Here is a 20,879-nt window from a genome sequence, read left to right as displayed (position 1 = left end):
TCGCAAAATCCATCTGTGCCAGTCTCTCTCTCTCTCCCTGTATGCCAAAAAAGAGTTGGTCTTAATTAGCTCCACCTGTATAGGATACAAAGTGTTGGTATTTTATTATGAATTTGGCGCATTCATTGGGCCACATTTTAGAACTACCTGAATTTGGTGTATGAATTGCTGTCAGAACCAAAAGGGTCATAAATGCTTCATGAATTTGGCCCAATACATTAACAAGAGGGATTAATGCCAGAAAACTGGAGTAGCAGCTTTATTGAATTGCCCCCAATGTGTTTTCTGTTTATGACAATTAAGTCTGTCCATACTCCTGCACTGAAATAAGGGGAAAAGTAAGGCTGGCCATACATGATACAATTTTCTTATTCAATTTTCTTTAGATTTACCTTTAACTATGTAGTGCAAGGGTCTGCCTGATTGCATACAAACTGAAAGTGTTTAGGTTTGACCTCATATTATATGGATTTGGTAAATCTAAAGGAAAATTGTACAAGAAAATTGTATAATGTATGGTCAGCCTTAGGCAATAAGCAAAACGTATCTAAAGAGTAAGCCTAGGTTAACCTTTGTATGTTGCGGGATTGCACACAAAATCACTCATGCTCCCGCAACACACTAAAAAATGTGCATCCATTTTGCAGGCGCACTCTGGTGCCATTAAGGCTCCTTTCACACTGCTGCAACGGCAAAGTCATACCTGCCACATCCTGCTGATTTGATCAGACTTGGAAGCTATTTAGAAGCCTGTACAAGGGACTGAAATCGTACCCAAGTTGTCCCAAAGTAGTGCAGGAACCTTTTCTAAAGTCGGAGCGACTTGTGCAGCGTCAGTTATGATAGCTCTCATAGGGAAACATTGTATTTGACATGTCATGCGACTTGGGGTCTCACAAGTCAGATCCCATGTCGTATCAGTGTGAACCGAGCCGAAACCCAACATATCTGCTAAGACACAATCAGGCCCTACTGACACTGCTAGGAGCATGTCCACAGACACACCATCAGTACTGTACTGACACAGCCAGAAACATGTTGTATTTTGTTTGAATTAGTATGCAGGAGGAAGAGGAGGTTGTAGGCTTGCCAGACAGGTTCTGTGAGGCCCTAAGAAACAATTCCCAGCATAAATTTAAAGCTAAACTCCATCCACACCATCCATCTTGCACAGTAGTACAGGCCCCTCTCTTGTAGTGAAATTGCCTACTCTAATATCACTGCACACTGCATGCTTCTCACAATGTGCATTAGAAGCTGCATCAAGTCAGAAGTAGCCTGCCCCATTTCCTGCCTGGAGGACATCCGGCATGATCTAGCTCTGCACTTATATTATTTACTTCTTCAGTCATGGAAACTCAGCATCACATCCGGGCATTACCAGAGTTTCTGGTTTTCAGAAAACAATGTACAGCACGCTGTCAGCCCCTCTAACCCGCCTTGATCTGCCTCCATTGCATAGAGAAGCAAATAGATAAAGATATGTAATGAAAACAGATTAATTTGATTATTTCAAATACAGGTACTCCTCACTTAACGAACAGGTTCCGTTCCAGCGACCAGGTCGTTAAAAAAAAATTGGTCATTAAACGAGGAGCCACAAGTAATCAATATTTTAAGCATTCTTAACTACTGTACTGTATTGTATTGTATAAAAAAGGTCTAAACACAAAACTCCAGCTCAATAACGTTATTTTAATTTGCATAAGTACAGAAGACAAACGAAAATTCTGTACTGTACTGTACAATACAATGATGTATAGCACGTCATTTGGGTGGGGAGAGCTGGTCGTAAGTCCGAGTGATCATTAAACAGGTAAGTCGTTAAAAGAGGAGTATCTGTAATACAGCAGAGATACAGAGGCTGTCCATGTGTGGAAAGACACGAGGGGAATTTACTAAGGCTGGAGCGGCCAGAATCTGGTGCAGCTGTGCATGGCAACCACTCAGTTTCTATCCTTCATTTTCAAAGCTTAACTGAACAAGCTGAAGACAGAAGTAGATTTGTTCCTATGTTACCGGTTTTAGTAAATTCACCCCATTGCGTGTAAGAAGCAGATGAAGTATACGGAGAAAGTCAGCCTACATTCGTACCTTTTTAAGCACATATTGGCTTAGCCCAATGGAGCAATAAGATGTATAAACTGGAACCAGTTTTGAGAAAGTAAGTGCAGCCAAGCGCAGACCAGTTATTTAATGTAGTGATCGTTTATATTTTATTAAAACATAATTTGAAGAATATGATATGTGCACACTGAAGATTCTCTCTGGCAAGCCAGCACTTCTAGCATTTAGAGCTGCCATGTGTTTAGTCTGGGCCCTTGGACAGAGATGAGTAGTAGCAATTATTAATTCAACCCAATTATCTTCTTCAACCCATCACCTTACATGTTTGCAGGAAGAGGTCTTCCATAGTCTACACACCCACGATTGTCATGAAGACAGTTATCGTTTTTAGGATGTAAACCTGTGCCTTTTACCTTCAAGCTTCATCTTCCTTGACTACAGTAAATGCAATATTTTGCTTCCTGTGGAATTCTGATAGTATCCCACATATGGAAAAGCTTCACAGAGCAGCTGTTTAATATTTTAAGTAACTAATTGGATAAATGTGTCCATTGATGGAATGACATAGATTGATGGATAGAAAAAATAAAAAGAATAGTTCTAATAGCGCTAAGGTCTTGAATATCAAATTAAATCATAAAACATTCCCCAAATAGTATTAGCTGACATGAGAAAAGATATGTTCTGTGACACTATGTATTAATCAGTTCCCAATCTAACAGAATATTTAGTTAAACGTTACAGCATTACCAGCATTCTATGCATTATGAATTTGCAAACCTGAGCTGTCCTTTGAACACTGACATAAAGAACTGGGAGCCAAGTAAGCCCTGAGATATGAATTCAGGCGTACTGCTGTGGAACTCAAAAGAGGTTATGAAGCTGGAACATCTCTGTTATTGTTTCTAGAGATATTTTACAACATAAACAAGCCTTTAGTTATTGTTTAGCAGTTCTCCGAGGTCTGCGCACAGTCCCCTATTGTCTGAACATGGAACCCTGTGAACTGGGTTAGCTTGATCTTGAGGGCGCATAAAACTGTGCAAGATATCTCTGAAAAAAAAAAAGTTCAATGTGTGTTGCTATGCAGTAGTGTAACATTCTCATCTCTTACAATAGCAGAACAGTCATGCCACCCTGTCATTAGCATTCAGGCACAGAATTTTTTACATTTTATTTTCAGCATTTACATTATACCAATATGTTAGACACTGGTTTACAGCGAGTATAGATTTATTCACATCAATCGCTGCCCTGGGAATAGCTCACCATCTATTGTTCCTATCACACCTATTCACACCATAGGGCCAATCCGGGTTGAAACAAATTGACCTACCAGGATATATTTTTTTGGTTTGCATTGTGACTAAACAAGAGCAACTGAAAGGAACCCATGCAAACATTTCAGGCAGGCATTGTTTCTAAACAACTGACATGCATTTACTGTTATCTACTGCCAGTAAATACAAAAAATCAGCAAGGTCCATTTATATTTGAAAGGGTGGTATTGTAAAGCTACCCATAGGCTTTAGATTATAGCCTCATGGAGATAACCCAATGTCTATGACCCAGTCCCAAACAAGTGTTCTTGTTAAACAAAGCAATTGGACTTGGTTTTCTTGTACTATTTCCCTCTTTGTTGTGTACACACAACTCCCTTTACCTCCTACTTTACTCTAAACAGCAACGTCAGTGTGATTGGGGATCTTCTTCTGTTACTGGGATGCGGTCACGAAGCACTTGTTAAACATCCTCCTAAGTTTTTCCGGTATGTCATTCACAAATGGAATGACTACGTTATTCTGGCTGTTCTGCTTCTCCCCTTTGATTGTTGGTTTTTATAGGTTTTAACAAAATCCCTAGGTGGCTAGGCACAAGCTTTCAATATTTTCTCTGCATTGCTTAGGTTTCTATTTGCACTAGTGTGATTTCACAAGCGACTTGAGTTGCAAAGAATTCCATGACAATAGAAATCACATTGTTTTCAATGGTGACCCTTCACATCAATGCAACTCAGCACATGCCGATTTTGGAAAATGTTCCTGTACTATTTTGGTGCGATTCCAGCATGATTCTGGCCCCAAAGAACATGCAGACCACTTCAAAATAGCCAGTGCTGGGACAAAGTCATCTAGAGTCCAGGCTAACATGTCACCCCCCATGATGTATGAACATTATGTGTCAAAAAATTTCTCCCAATAAAAACACCGAGGTTACCCCTAAGCATAAATTCACCCTCCTCCCAGTACAAATCCACACCCCTGTTGAAATCCCCTATCTCAGCACAAATCTTTGCGCCCCCCCCCCAAAAAAAATATATTTTTTCACCCCTCCTAGCACAAATTCTCTACTTCTACATTTTTTTTTTTATAATTGTATGTTTATTAAGATTTTCCAAAGTTATACAAAGGTGTACAAAGAATATTGAAATATAGAACAAAGTGCCATGAGTACATCACAATACGTAACAGGAGAGTACATCATTTTAATAAAACATGAAAACAAGACAAAGCCATAAGTAATATAAAAAGGTGGCTACCAAAAGAGCAGGCTCTACTTCTAAAATTTACCCTCCTAATACACATCTTCCCCCCCCCCCCACTTCAAATCCCCCCCCAGCACAGATTGCCCCCAAATCCCCCCACCTAGCACAAATCTTCTTCCCCCATCCCCCTCCCAACACAAATCTTCCTAAATTACTACTCTTAGCACTTCCCCCATATGTTTCCTCCTGGAAGAATACTTACACCCTGCAGCCCCCCAAATTCCCCCTTCTAACACAAATCCCCCTAAATGACCACTCTTAGCACCCCCCCAATTTTCCCTTCTAGAACAATACTTACCCCCTGTAGCCCCCTAAATCCCCCTTTCTAACACAAATCCTCCCCCCTGCATGATTTCACAGTGCTCTGGGCATCTGCCACTCCTGCCCACCCCTTGTCCCGGCCCTGAAAGTAGCATCTAAGTTGCACTACATAACTGCACTTAAAGTCAGATCAAAATCGAATCACAGCAGTTTGAACCTAGCCTCAGCATTGATGGTCACTTTGATGGTCTGGTTATACAAATTTCTAATAATTCCCCACTTGTGTTCCAGTAAGTGGTGGGAATCAAACAGTAAATGCTGGTCTTTAGATCTGGTCTGTAGAATTTCCTATACATTTCAAAATCTAGGTTTCCACCCTCATTTATGTATACTACACAGTCCAAAAAACGGTCAGTTTGTGGTCTTGTTCCCATTGGATACAAACTAAACTACTGGGCTGCAGGTGTGTTTCTAGGTGGGAAAAAGACCAGGGGCTTCAGCCCAAAGATAAATTTGATAACCCCTCCCACATTTTAAAGTAAGTCCAGCCCAAGCCTGGCATCATGAGGGGAGGGGGTTCAGGCTCAGTGCTGTCCGGCTGGCCTCAGTGACAGCACACTGAGTCTGGGCTGAGGGCTCACTTCAGTTGGCTGTGGAGTGTATGCAGCTGCGGCCTGTTGCTGTGCTGTCCCGCAGACTGCAGCACAGCAGATGCAGAGGGGAGGACTTTAAAACAGACTCGGAACCGGAACTGGATGGAGGCCACACTAAAGCCAGTGTAAGCGGCCCCCCTCCCCCCCAATAAATTATTTATTTGGTTGGTTTCTGCCATTCTCGTTCTGGGAACTATAAACAAAAATAATAAACTTAGTGCTGCTTCTATATAATTAATCATGTGTGCTAAATTATACACATCTAAAAAGTGCCAGTGCATTAAATGAATAGTCCATCAGTGCAAACTAAGTGACAGCGTTGATGATCTTTTCCAATGAAAATCCAAGGTGCCACTCCGTGCTCCCCTCCTGAAATCCCCAGAACTGGGAACCCCCTCCCCCCAATAAATTATGCATTTGGTTTCGGCCATTCTCATTCTGGGAACTGCCTGGTGAGTGAGTGAGTGATGATGTGGATGATGTGTGCAAACTGCATACTATAGCCCTAGGGCTGGACTGAGAATAAAAAACAGCCCTGGAAATAAAAACTAGCCCCATAGCATTATTATACCAGCCCAACAGCATAATGTCATTAACTCACCAGTGCCCATCAATGCAGCCTGATCAGTGCCCATCATTGCAGCCTCACCAGTGTCCATCAATGCAGCCTCATGAGTGCCCATCAATGCAGCCTCATCAGTGCCCATCAATGCAGCCTCATCAGTGCCCATCAATGCAGCTTCATTAGTGCTCATCAATGCAGCCTGATCAGTGCCCATCAGCTCAGCCTCACCAGTGTCCATCAGAGCAGCCTTGCCAGTGCATGGCGAGAGGAGAGCTGCTGGTGTACACAGAGCGGGGATCTCCCGCTTACCCAGCGCAGCCACTGTCATACTAAGTCCCGCCTCCTGGACCGGCTCCTATGATGGACGTCACACAACCCGGCATTGGACCAGTGAGACATCCATCATAGCAGCCGGTCCAGGAGGCAGGACTTCGTATGTAATCTGGCAGCACTCCCCCCCTTCCCTTCAAAGGCAGCCTGTGCACCCACCCAGGATCGGCCCTGCATAGCGGCCCCAGGGCAGGCGTCCTACTGGGAAATCTCCCGCTATCCCGGTAGGCCAGTCTGGCCCTGTATAGCCCCAATTTCCCGGCCACCCCCAGGCCTTGGGACTAATAATTGTCAATGAGCAATACAAGACTCTGAGCTTTTTTGGGGGCCCACTCTGGACTATAGCCGGGGTCAGCCCCCCACCCGACTGTATCCAGTGAAAGCCGGTGCCACTTGTTTTGATTTTGATCAAGGTGCCATCCACATATCTGAATTGGTGGTGCTGCATCCAAAAAGGGTGTTGAAGGCTCTACTGTTCACTTCCTAGGCTAGGATGGAAGAGGAAATCCCTGAACCAGTAGCAGACTTGATGCAGATCCCCAACTGTTCAGTCTAACTAGCAATAAGAGGGTTTGTCTTTATTATTATCACTAATCAGTCTCAGGAGAAGGAGCACTATCAGCATCCCTTTAGCAGTGGAAAGGTCTTACAAAGTATTCCAACAAAAAATAAACCCCTGTTGTAGAGGATTCCTGTTTTCAACCATGTGCAGAGGAGAAAAGCAGTGAGCCAATCACACAAGCGGGGGATATTTGGGGGAGTTCTGTGCACATCACATACTGGTAGCTAATGGATTGAAAGTAGAATATTCTGCTAGGAAAAATGCAGCATTAGCAGCATGAATGTAAAATGCACAAGTGATTTCAATATATTCTTTTGCCATAGGACAGAATCACATACCTAAACATCTAGTCTTACATTAAGAGCTGTATATGTCAAGTAATAACCTATTAGCTGGTTAGTAGTTTGCTTCTGACTGCACTATTTGGAAAAAAAGTCATAGTTTTGTCATTTTAGGGCTAAAAGTAAAGAAAACGATTGGTATCTGTGAACCTAACCACAACACAAAATGGATCTAGCAGTAAATGCTTTCCAATTAACAATTACAAATTCACTGGCAGCTGAAATGACTTGCTAGAGCATACAATAAAAAATCTTAAAAGCATTTTTAAATGCTACTAGTGTAAGTATCTAAATGCATCCTAATACCAGCCTCCTGTAATCCTCTGTACAGAAACACTTAAACTGGGAGAGGGTGGGCCAGCAATAGGCACTGAGGGCTCAGCTGCACCCACATATGTTGAGAGGGAACATGCTGAGAGCAGGTGAAAGCTGAGTAAGCTGAAGGGTGACTTATCACAGTTCTACAGCTCTTTCATTGACCAATCAGCAGGTGCTTGATCAGAGCTTTCAGTCGAGTTATGCTTCATGCTGCAGTGGAGGTTAACGATCTGCCTGTGCTATCTGATCACACAGTTGGCAGCAAAGAAATATAAATTATTTGACCAGTAAAACAGTTACCACATAGGTATTTTGACTGTGTATTTAACTGCTTGCCCGGAGTTCAACTTTAAGTTTACTTATGATTTTAGCCCTGCCTGCAGCTTTTCTTTAAGCACGCGCCACAGAAAGACGTACAGTCCTAAAAAGTTTAGTGTCAATGGTAATTCAGTAAGCGGCAAACTTGCACTAAATATACTTATTTCTCTTTTGCTGTGTTAAATAAACAGAATAAACCATTTACTGTATAGTTCCTCTACATTTCAGCCCTTGAAATTCCATACACTCATTTTAATCATGGCAAAGTAAACAAGGGAGTTAATTGATCTGAATGTACAAGAAATGCAATCGCCTTCAAACTATTTTCATTGACTTGAACTGTGTTACCGTACTAAGAAAACATTTTGTCAAGGTTAAACAAAGTATTCGGTGGCAGCCACTGCCTCTCGCTGAAGAATTGAAGGGAAATCTGAACCATACAGAGAGAAGGGAGATGGTTTGGTTTCCCAGTAACAAAATGGTATTATAAGAACTTGTCCTGTCTTACTTTATCCCCAAGTGTGAGTCAAATATGAAGCAATGCCTGGGGGAAGTCCCGTTCTCCAGCAGAATGGATTATTCCCATTTATCTTGCAATCTGCTAAGAGATCTTAAAATTCACTCACTTGGCAAGTGTGGAATTATCAGGAGGAATGAAACCATTTCAGAACTATGAGATCATGCCACATTCCATGAACCTGACACTTGCAGGGATTGTCCAAGCTCGGGCACTGTTTTGACTTACAGGTAATCCCACTTCATTAATTCATTTAACATGGAAATTATTTGGAGAAAAAGAAAACGGCATGTCAGGAAAACCACAAGTGCTTTCTATGTAGAGTGGAATTCATAATATACACCGGATAGGCGATAATCTGCATTTCCTTTCAGAGACTCAGCACCGTGGCAATATTACTCAATATTGTTGTAATTTCCTCCAAATATTAAATGTCAAAGTTATCCAAAAAGAATCTTAGATGAAAATGGAAAATAAAACATGGATTGACAATATGAGTTTGTGCAGAGTTAGCCTTTGGGTGTTTGCCAGAAGCATATTGACGTGTTTGCGGTTGGGTAAAATCATAACAGCACAAAGTCGCAGATGGAATAAAGCTGGCCCTAAATTACGTAAATTAAAGGGTACCTTTTGGTAAAAAACTAAAGTCCTGTCCGATTCTAGAAAAATACTTATCTACCACAGCTGTAATGTAATCTTTGCCTTTTTCAAACAAAATTAAATGAATTTCAATATCCTACCCCAAGCTTGCCCATGTCTTGCACTGAAATTTGTCTTGGGCCAAAGGCTCTCATACAGGATCTCACACGATTTCTATATTCACAGGAAAAATGTCTGCATGTCTTACCACGGGACTGGATGTGTGAGGCAATGATGGATCTTTCAAATAGATAAACAATTTGGATTTGATGTGGATTCAGATTCCCCAGAGATGATTAAAGAGCACCTCCAGAGTGGTCAGTCTCTCATAGGTGTGGCAAATGTGGTGATTGGTGAGCAGCACCATGAATCAAAATGTGCAAACTTTCAGTTATGCTACCATCATGATTTTATTGGTAAAAACATGTGTGAATACACAGCTATTGCATTTCAGTGTTCTACCTCAGGGCTTTGGTGCTTTACCTGGCTTAAGATTTAAAGTGGTTCTAAACACTAAAGGTTTTCCCCCTTAATGTATTCTCTTCATTAAGGTAAAGAACCTTGAACTGCTTGTTATACCCCTCCTTAACACTTAACTGAGTCCTTTATTGATCCAGCACTGTGCCTAGCTGCAAATCTTCTCACCCCTCTTCCTGGTCTCATAAGCTGTGCTGACAGCAGCCGAAGCCATTGGCTCCTGCTGTTGCCAATCAATTCCTGTGAAGAGGGAGCAGGTGGTGAGGCCAACCTGCGCTGTGTGTATCTATAGATGCACACAGTCCAGCTCTTGCTATGGGGGCACACAAAAGAGCAGGAACGGTGAGCACCAGTAGGGGACCTCAGAAGAGGAGGTAAGCAGCCAGTACACAGAGCAGGTAAATATAAACCTCTTAAAAGAATGTGACTTTACAATCACTTTAAGTGTCTGCTAGGAGTTGGAAGTAGTGGGAGCTGTGTGCTAAATGTGGCAGTGGTACTCTGTTCCTACGACTGTATGCCAAATCTTTGCAAAGTTTGATGATGCTCCTCACTAATCACCAAAGTTGTATGTTTTATCTGACAGGATATATTAGCATTGTTCAAACAGTTCCATGTTTTGGTGATTTGGCACCAGAATATTTTGTCCCTGATTTTTATTAAAGATGGTGTGAAGAAACTATAGTACCTGAGGAGATTAAAGTCCAATTCAACACTCAAAACAAGATGCAGACTAGGAGAGAGAGGTACACATGTGTGTCAATCAGGCTGTACTGCATGGGCTACCAAACTAATATTGGGATTAGATTTCAACTGTTATTTTATTTTTTTGCTTTATTTTGTACTTCTACCAGTAACTACGGCAAACCATTGTATCAGTTACCTTAAGGGAGTATTTAAGGCTCACTTTTTTAAAAATAACAAACATGTTTGCCTGCTCTGTGCAGTGGTTTTGCACAGAACAGCCCTGATCCTCTTCTTCTTGGGTCCCCAACTGCCTGCCAAATGCCCCCACTTGCTATGGGGGCACTCATACATACACGTTCTCAAATGGCCTCATGTGTCCATAAGACCCCTTTCACACAAAGCGGATCCGCTCAGCGGGAAATTGATTTGTTGATTCTCGCTGAGCCAGCGGATGACAGGTCCGTCTCTGCTTACTGTGCAGGGACGGACCTGTCAGGGCCCAATGTGAAGATTGGATACAAACGGATAGCATGTCCGTTTTTTATTCCATCTGATCCGCTGGACGGATGGAGAACGTATCACCATCCATCTGTTTTGAGCGGATCTTGTCGGATCAGATGGCAGTCGGGTGTCAGCGGACACATCTCCGCTGATATTCGCTTGCCCATAGAAGTCAATGGATGGCCCGCTCAGTTCCGCCTGAAAAACAGATCCAAGCGGGTCTATCGCGTGAAAGGCGGATCCGAGCGGGTCTATCGTGTGAAAGGGGCCTAAGACACACAGAGTGTGGCTCGGCCCTGCCCCCCACTCCCTCATCACTGCCAATGGCTCTCACTGCTGTAGCTCAGCCAATGAGGATGGCGAGATCCAGGAGAGGCGCTGCTCTTGTGCACATTGTTGGATTGAAATGGGGTTCAAGTAAGTATGGGGGGGGCTGCACACAGCTTTTTTACCTTAACACATAGAATGCATGAAGGTAAAAAACCTTCAACATTAACAACCACTATAAATGGTTGAGAGTCACTGTTCTAAGTGCGTAGTACTTCATATGTATTATCAGTTCTGTATTTTGGCCCAGGCCTAGGGCGGCACTTTGTGGGGGGGGTGGCGGCTGGCGCTGCCCCCCTGGCACGAAAAAGCCCCCCCCTCTGCCTCCCGAGTCAGTCTATTCATTGCCGGAGGTTGCTGGCCTCCTACATGGAGCACAGCGTGTGCTCACAGTTCCCCCCTCCCCTTCCCCTCTGCACAGACAGGAGGGAGAGAGAACTTGTCAGCATTGTGTCTTCAGTGGACAGACTCAGCTACAGTCTGCATATCCTGGAGGGTGAGAATAAAATCCCAATCCTCTTCACTGTCTCTCCTTGAAAACCTCACACAGGGCTTATCTGTGCTCAGACTTTGTTTCTCCTATCTCCCTGTTATCTGAAATAGACTGTCTGATAATTAATCCTTTGTGTCCTTGCTGTGCTTTACTACTCTGTTTCAATGGACACATGTACGGTGCTGCTTACATATATGATTAACTCTTTACAGCTCAATATCTGCAGTCTGGTGCTTCTGGAATCAATGGCATTTAACACCTTAGTGTCTGCTTGTATATGTGGTTACCCTTTCATAGCTACTTGTATCTCTAAGCCCCGGTTCACATTGATGCTACTTTGAAATCACACTATTTCACTTGAAGTAAAGCGATTTCAAAGTATCAAGGTCAGCGCGATTTCAGGTGCTACTTGATAGACATTTGTGTGGCTTCATTCACAGAGGTCTATTGAAGTCGCACCTGAAATCGGCAAAAGTAGTACAGAAACTACTTTTGCAAATCAGTGCGACACTGCAAAATCAGTGTCGCACCGATTGGAACAGTGGCATTGCCTCCAATAGGCTGCGACTTATCATGCGATTTGATCTCTCAAATCGCATGACAAATTGCTCCAATGTGAGCCTAGGCTGATGAGGCTGCATTGATGGGCACTGATGAGGCTGCATTGATGGGCACTGATGAGGATGCATTCATGGGCACTGACGAGGCTGCACTGATGAGCACCAATGAGGCTGCTTTGATAGGCACCGATGAGGCTGCTTTGATGGGCACTGATGAGGCAGCTTTGATGGGCACTGATGAGGCTGCTTTGATGGGCACTGATGAGGCTGCTTTTATGGACACTGATGAGGCTGCACTGATGGGCACTGATGAGGCTGCATTGGTACCCACTTTTAACCACTTCAATACTGGGCACTTTCACCCCCCTTCTTCCCAGATCAATTTTTAGCTTTCAGCGCTGTCACACTTTGAATGACAATTGCGCGGTCATGCAACACTGTACTCAAATTACATTTTTATCATTTTTTTCACACAAATAGAGCTTTTCTTTCATGGTATTTAATCACCGCTGGGATTTTTATTTTTTATGCTACAAATAAAAAAAGACTGAAAATTTTCAAAAAAAAAAAGCATTTTTCTTAGTTTCTGTTATAAAATTTTGCAAATAAGTAATTTCTTTTGATAAATTTTGACCAAAAATGATGCTGCTACATTTCTTTGGTAAAAATAACCCAAATCAGTGTTTATTTGGTGTTGGCAGTGATGAGGGACAGACAGATGTTTTATGGAGACACTGACATGTGTATGGGGACAGGGGTGACAGTGGTGCTTGGTGTACTGTTTGTGGGGTGATCTGTAACAGCTCTCTGTGTAAAATCATTCTTGCACAGAGAGCTGTCACAGATCTGCAGATTCCCCCTCCCCCCACCGCACTGAGCTTGGCGGGGAGAACTGTCACAGAGACATGCGTCTCTGTTTACATTGTGACAGCTGTGATTGGACACAGTCGCCACGTGATCGGGAGGGCCGATCACAGCACCCATATCCCGATCTCTGCTCAACTGGATTCTGTGATCACAAACGCCTTGCAGCCGTGCTGCGAGCACTCGCTCTGAGGGACGTTCCTGAATGTCCGTTCCTGAACGTCCACTCAGGACAAGGAAATGACCACCCGGCCACTGCACATAAACGGGAGGTGGTTAATGTACAGAGAGAAAGAGGTGGAGCTCTAAGAAATAAAAGTAGAGCCTAAAGAGGAAAGGATATGGTTTACAGATGACAGGGCGGGTCTTAAACAGGAAGGGGCATGGCATTGACAGGAAAGGGTGAGTCGTATTTAAATTAGGGGGTACACAAGTTTAGTCAGGCCTAGGGCAGCACAAAACCTAAATACACCTCTGTGTATTATACTGATTTAACCACTTGCCTCCCAAGCTAATTCTGACATTTCTCTCCTACATGTCAAAATCATAATTTTTTTGCTAGAATATTACCCTGGGACCCCAAACATTATAGATATTTTTTAAGCAGAGACCCTAGTGAATAAGATGGCGGCTGTTGCAACTTTTCATATCACACGGTATTCGTGCAGCAATTTTTCAAATGTAATTTTTTGGGGAAAAAAATAATTTCATTAATTAAAAAAAAAAAAAAAAAAAAGGGACCCCAAATGCATTGATACCTAACATGTCATGCTTTAAAATTGCGCACACTCCGGGAATGGCGCCAAATGCTGGTACTTAAAAAATGTTAAAGGCGTAGCCCACAGAGATTTTTAACAGGTTACCTGTTTAGAGTCTAGTGCTAGAAATATTGCTCCAATTCCCTTGTAATATTACAAGCAATCCTTGTAATAGGAATAGGGCATGACAGGTCCTCTTTATGGTGAGTCTTTAAGACCCCAAATCTCTCCTCTAGGCTGGAAAAAAAACAAACAAAAAAAACCACATCGATCTCAGGTTAACAGAAAACACGGCAGTGTATACATCTGCCGATGCTGGAAGTGACGCATGACGTCGCTTCTGGCTTCTGAGAGTCATAGAGATGACCGGGGACCATCTGGTCCTCGGACAGCTCTATAGTAAACTTCCGCCGCTGGTGGGTTCATTCTCGGGTGTTCTATCAGAATAGCGAACCCATGAGATTAGGTAACAGAAGTGATGTTCAGTCAGCTGCGCATGAGTTCCACTGCTACCAGTTTTGCTAATCTGACAGAACACCTGCAGTCAGAAGAAGATGGCAGCAGACATCTTACTGCACCCAGCTACGTCTTTAATTCCAGAGAATTTTAGCAATAAAGCGAGCATATATAAATAAATATAGTATGTTGACATCTGTGTAGCTGTTTGATGTTACATTTTGAAAGAAGCTGGACACCAGCAGTAGGAAGGTGGTAGAGACCATGTTGGTACACCCTGCTCCACTCAGCGCTAAACCTTTAGGCTTTAAAAATGTAACATCCAAACAGCATCACAGATGTCACCATACTATATTTATATACGCTCACTTTTTTGCTTAAATTACTCTGAAATTCAAGACGTAGCTGGTTGTAGTAGGATGTCCGCTGCCGCCTTCTGACTGCAGGTGCTCTGTCAGGTTAGCGATGGAACGCATGCGCAGCTGACAGAACATCACTTCCGTTACATTATCTGACGGGTTTACTAACCTGACAGAACACCAGCTCGCCGATCGCGCAGGCGAGACCGGAGAAACACTGGAGGGCAGTAAGAGGGGGAGACATCGCCTCCCGCTGCCTGTAAAAACAATCAAGCTGTGAAACAGCCGCTATGATTGTTTTTACTGTGCAGGGAATCGCCTGCTGAAAACAAAGATATCTGGATGATGCCTGCAGCTGCAGGAATCATTCAGATATCGCCACTTCAAGTCCCCGACGTCATATGGTGTGAACCCATGTGAAGTGGTTAAAGTAGTATGATTTTTTTTTTACTGAAATAAGCACATAAACTCATCATGCTTTCATGTGTCTAGGTGACATATTCACTTGAATCCAATGGTTGATATACTTTTTTACTTAAAAAACAAAAAAATTTAAAACCTGCCAGAAGCAATCACATAAACACTGGAATACGCAGAAATAAAAGCTACAGAAAGCTTATCATTAAATCTTGAAAACAAGCTTTGTGTAAGATGTAAGCAAAGGGATATGAGGTGTTTATGAAACTAAGAGTAGCCGCAGAATTTTTAGAAGATCATTTTAAAGCATTCTACTCTGCAATTTGATATAACACCCATTCCTTTTGTTTCTGCGTCTTTGGATAATTTGGACTAGCTCTCATTTACATCATGCTGAAAACCCTCTAAAAACATGTAATCATCATGTTTGCTTAGGAAAAGAAGAGAACAGGTCTTTACATTGTGCCATGACAAGAAATGCAATATACTAAGGCTGGCAATACATTATACAATTTTCTTTTACAATTTCCTTTAGATTTGCCAAAACCATATACTATGAGGTGAAACTTGAACACTTTCAATTTGTATGCAGTCAAAACTTAGCCAGGTCTAAGTTTTCTAGATTTGCAATACAGGCAGTCCCCGAGTTATGAACACAATAAGGACTGTAGGTTTGTTCATAAGTGGAGTTTGTGTGCAAGTTGGAACACTGCATTTGTAAGTGTAACTTCCGCCTGTGCATGGTTGTGGGATGTTCCGGGCGCTTCTGGGCATGCAGTTATGTTATCTGGGGCTCTTCTGGCCATGCAGTACATGTAGTACTGCAGTGTGGGATGTGTCCGGCACTGCAAGATAGCTGTTTGGAGGTATCCAGGACCAGCGTTGAGCCCAAGTGTCCAGCATTGAGGCCATTCGTAAGTAGGAATCATTCGTAACTCAGGTGTTCGTAACTAGGGGGCTGCCTGTATCAGTTCTCTGTGCTGTTATTCTAGTGGATGTAGCGTAACATGAACCATTGCTTCTTTTTACCATTGCAGCAGTGATGGTTTTCAAATTAAAAGTGATTTATGCTTCTGTATATTAGAGACTATTGCATCTACAGAATAAAATAAGCAGTGGCACTAGGGTGTAGACCCTGTGCTTGATTAGTTACATTTACCAGTGCTAGTTTCTTTGCAACTAAATAATTTAGTTTACACTTTACTGCTGAGAGACATGCAGTTGCAAAGTTCACACCTTGGTGTGTGCATTGGTGTCCCACTCCACTTCTAAGCCATATCCTCCCTCTCTGCCTCAAGCAATGGGTGCAGGTGACATACGGAGCTGTCTGCACTCCAAACATATATATATATAATATATATAAGAAATTAGCTGCCACACACTGATGACATTACATAGAGTATATACCGGTTTACTAGAGATGCTGACAACCACAGCAACAGTCCCTGCCCATGAGGCCTCCCTAATAATAGACATTTTACCCAACAGAGCTAAGGCTGCATTCACACCTGAGCGTATCGTTTTCAGGTGTTTTTTAGGGTGTTTCTTAGGGCATTTTTCTGGCTTTTTTGGCGTTTTTGGGTCCAAAGGTCAGCAATGTAAAAAAGCAGTAGAACGCCTGTAATCTGCCTAAAAAGAAGCTCAAGTACTTTTTGAGCTTCAGGCATTTTGCTTCAGGTGACAGAATGCTCAGATGTGAACAGGGGCCATTTAAATAAATAGGATTTTGCTTGTTGGGCGTTTGGGAACTTTTGAGATGAGCGTTTTACGAGCTGAAAACACTCAGGGGTGAATGCAGCCTTACTCGTAGAGAAAGCCCTGTCGGGTAAAACATGTTAAAGGGGAAGTCATCAGTGTGGCTTGTTTCTTTCTTCCTATTCAAACCTTGGTAGCCTATTGTCTTCCATGGTTCCCCCTAGTGGGTTTAGGAGAGAGGTGGCTGAAGGCACGCTACACTGGATGCTCTTTTGAAATGCATGAAGAAAAAGGCTACAGTTCCACCATTTGATGAAGATTTCCAATTGGTTGCTTGTGTTTACTGAACTTCATTATTCAGCTAACAAAGACCTATAAAGATTTATCTCCAAAGTTTCAATGACAAGCGCATAAATGCTGAAAAATCAAATATGAACATGCTAGTTAAGATAATAATGGACCAATAATGATTTAACAATACTTGGCAAGTATGACTGTTAGCAAGCAGCTCGGTATAGTTCTTAGATCAGCAAAATCGTTTGGGGGAAACCGCTCACTGTTTTCACTTTGCTATGGTATTTCTAAAAATGAAACCATGAGAAAATGTATAAAAGGCTTAATCAAATGTATTGGCGGCTTGGAAACCACTCTGGTTGTACCTGTGGGGACTTGTGAGAGCGCCAGCAGTACTGGTGGCTATGGAGACTGGCCAGCACTATGTTCTCATCGGTATCCACTTGGCCAAACCGCAGTGTCTCCTGTGTGTCATTACAGACGACGAAATGGCTAAAGATCAACTCCTCTGCCTCGGGGCACTGGTTCTGGAAGACAAAAGAAAAGACTTTTATAATACATCAAAATGTGTTTTCCACATTCATTTCTCTTGAGATGCCTGACAAACTGTATATGAAAATATACTTAAACGCACCTGTTTCCCCCCAAAACAATAGTGTAGCCATTTTTTTCATGTCAAACAACCAGTTTAGAGAATGTATACTTGCCTGAACTATGAATCTAGCAATGGTTAAATTATATCTAAAGACAAAACTTTTTTGCCATTTTAACTAGAGTAGGGAAATGTTATAACCCCTTTTCAGCATTTTTTTTTCTTCTTGCCATACATCACCCTTCACTTTCTCTCCTTTACGCACCAAAGAAATGAGAGGAAATTTCTCCAAAATAAGGGAACTTTCCTCAAAGACAGTTAACACTAGAACAAGTGTCTCTGTTAGAAGATTTCCTTTTTATTTGATCTCTGGTGACAACTCTAAATTTTGTATTTTTCCTCTCTTTCAGTCAGATAGTGATCCCAGAAAAAAATACAAAGAGTGAATCTTTCTAACAGGGACACAGACAGCAATACAACATAGCATACTGGAAGGTAAGAATTTTTTCCCACAAAGGGTGCGCTTTAACAAAATCAAAGAAAATATATCAAAAGTTTGCAGAACACCTACTATACAATATATGTTTAAAAGAGATATCTGAACAAAAGTTTAGGATGTCTTCAAAAAGTCAAGTCCAAAACTAGAGTACATAAAGGACAAAAAAAAAACCAAAAAAAAACCCCAAAAACTTTAGAAACATCTTACTTTAGTCATAGGATGACCCTAAAAAATTGTCTGGACAGTGGATAGCAGCAGTCATTCCTTAAAGTTTTAGTATCAGGGTTAGATTTCAATGCCCTCTTTCGTTATGAAGGAAATAAAATTTGTGCACAGGTTCAGGCAATTATAGACACAAACATGTCATATTTCACAGAAATGTCTGTACCTTTCTAAAATAATTATCAACTACAGTATTTTTTTATTAAAAACAGTAGGTTTCTTAGTAAACTGAGTAGGTAGACTAGAAAAGTGCCGGTGTGAACCCTTTATGAAGAATCTATACATCCTCAAATCAGAAGCTATACATTTACCCCATCGCCATGTGGTGGAAAGTACCCCTAACATGAGAGGAAACAAGAAAATTAGTAAAACAATTACAGAAATATGCCCTCCTGAAGCTCATGTTAACATTGCCAAATCCCTTTATAAATCAGGGGGACCAGCCTTAGTATGTACCTGTCAGGAATATACAGTGCAACATATGGATACACTTAATGAAATACACAACACTCTATCACATTTACTTTCCAATCGGTGATAGTCCATCTAGGAACAGTTAGCAAGTCACTCAGTCACATTCCGTTATGGATAAAACCATTCACGTGTTTATGTGACCTGTTATATTTATGTGTGTAACTCAGACCTGCTTGTGTTTTTTTAACCAGAGCAGAAAACTTTCTATGAGTGGAGACCATTTTCAGGTAATTTCTGAACATCTGATATGTCTCATTTACTAGGTTCCAGCAAACATAGCCAAATACCCCTACACAGGCTGACATCAATGACTGAACATGGCTAATGATGTCAAAGAGGTGAAAAAATGTACGCTCAGCATCAACATGGAGGAGCCATCAGTAATGCAGTATAGTTAGTCTGGCTTTTCTTAATCCTACATTTCTCTCTACTCTGCATGCTCAAGGGTCCCACTGGAGATTTCCATGCTGATGGTATTGCAATGTGATAATGTGCAAAGCACAGTAACCCAAAACAATTACATTCTGGTTTTATGTAATCACATTAGAATATTCTGATTTATTGATATGCATTCACAGTTTAATACACCAAAATAAGGGAAAGTGTCTCATCCAAACGAGTAGCCTCATTTTGTAAATTGAGAACCATTGCTCTGTACCATTGCGGCACAAGGAAAGCACAGATGTAGCATACAGCCAGCTGCCAGCAGCCTGTCAAAATCAACAACAGGCTGAAATATGTAGTGGCTGTATGATGTTCCAAGCGGTACTCACCTTTACAGTCATATAGATTCAGGAACATGGCCCCAAGAGTGTAATTCCTGCATTCGGGGCATATGTCCCTGAACACACAATGCCCTAAACGTGAGTGTTGCTCAGAATAGTGTACAGTTGCACACAACTATGTATTTCAGCCTATTGTTGATTTTGACAGGCTGCTGCTAGTGGCACCTGTGCTTCCTTTGGGCCCAATTTCAAGACTGCACAAGCAAAACCGCTGAATGCATGAGCCCCTAAGCATATCAGTAGCATGTTCAGAATTGGTACATGTATCTAATATGACCAGCTTCTTCTTTTAATTTTCTTTTGCTGTTGGATAGGGTCCATCTAATATTTTGTGTTCCATGCTGACTGTCTGCAAAGCACAAAGTTGTTCACATAAACAATAACAGGAGTGTTTAGGAGCAAGCTAAAAGCAAATTACAGCTAACAACTCCTGTATGACAGTCTCAGCAAGTACCTAATCCACAAGCCTCAAAGTAAATGAAAAACCTCCCCTACCTTCCCTGAGTTAAATCTGCTATCATGTGTCTCAAATGCTCCCCCTTCCAGACACTGCAGCTCACAGTGCGGGGGGGTTTCAGAAACAGGAGGTAGTGGTGTCAATCCAGAAAGCAGTAGGCAGGTTTGGGTATGGCCAGGTGCTGATAGACAAGCTACAGGCTTATGCATCTGCAGAGACAATGCTAACAGCCACACCCCATGCAACAATTTTTTATTCCATTGTAGTGCAGGCAGGCACAGGGTGGCAACTCTGCTATGAATTTAGGAGCAGTGCAGCATTGTTGTTACACCATCACAGGAAGTTGCATTAGGTGGACTTTACTAACAGGCTCCACAAGCATTTGTGAGTCTTTGCAGGGGAACTAAAGGAAAACTGCGGGTGCACTTATAAATAAAGCTGAATACCATGTATAGATATTTTTGTGTAGTGGCTTTGGTCCAGTTTGCACCAATATAAGAATGGAGGTCGCTTGCTTGGCATGGGAACCATTTAGAGAACAGTTTGCATTATCTTAATGAATACAAAGTGTTCTATGATTGGACAAGGAGGTTATACTACAATTTCCACCTTGAGAGAATGCAAAGTGTTCCCTGAATGGAGCCCAGGCTCTGTGATCACAATGCAGCAGGGCAACCACTCGGCATGAGACCAGTGGAAATCACTATAGTAGCGAGGCTAACTACAGTGATTTCCAGCTTTCACAGGGTGTGATATATACATTGTCTGGCAGGGCAAGCCTGTGCCGCTGTTTAAAAGGGTGGTTTACCCCAGATTTTGTAAGAATCAAGCACACTAATGGCACAG

General features: G+C 42.1%; 1 protein-coding gene across 1 annotated transcript in view; it reads right to left on the bottom strand.

Moving 5' to 3' along the window:
* The window catches only part of VPS13B (vacuolar protein sorting 13 homolog B), a 1,301,055-nt gene that overhangs the window by 153,795 nt on the left and 1,126,381 nt on the right, over positions 1-20,879 (bottom strand). Inside the window, exon 33 of the mRNA XM_073632833.1 lies at positions 17,370-17,531. Within this exon, the coding sequence (XP_073488934.1) occupies positions 17,370-17,531 (162 nt within the window). The remainder of the gene's footprint in view (positions 1-17,369; positions 17,532-20,879) is intronic.

The sequence above is a fragment of the Aquarana catesbeiana genome, linkage group LG05 (genome assembly GCF_042186555.1).
Source record: "Aquarana catesbeiana isolate 2022-GZ linkage group LG05, ASM4218655v1, whole genome shotgun sequence".
Taxonomy (NCBI): Eukaryota; Metazoa; Chordata; class Amphibia; order Anura; family Ranidae; genus Aquarana; species Aquarana catesbeiana.
The sequence above is the reverse complement of the archived record's forward strand: the minus strand, read 5'-3'. Positions and strand labels throughout refer to the sequence as shown.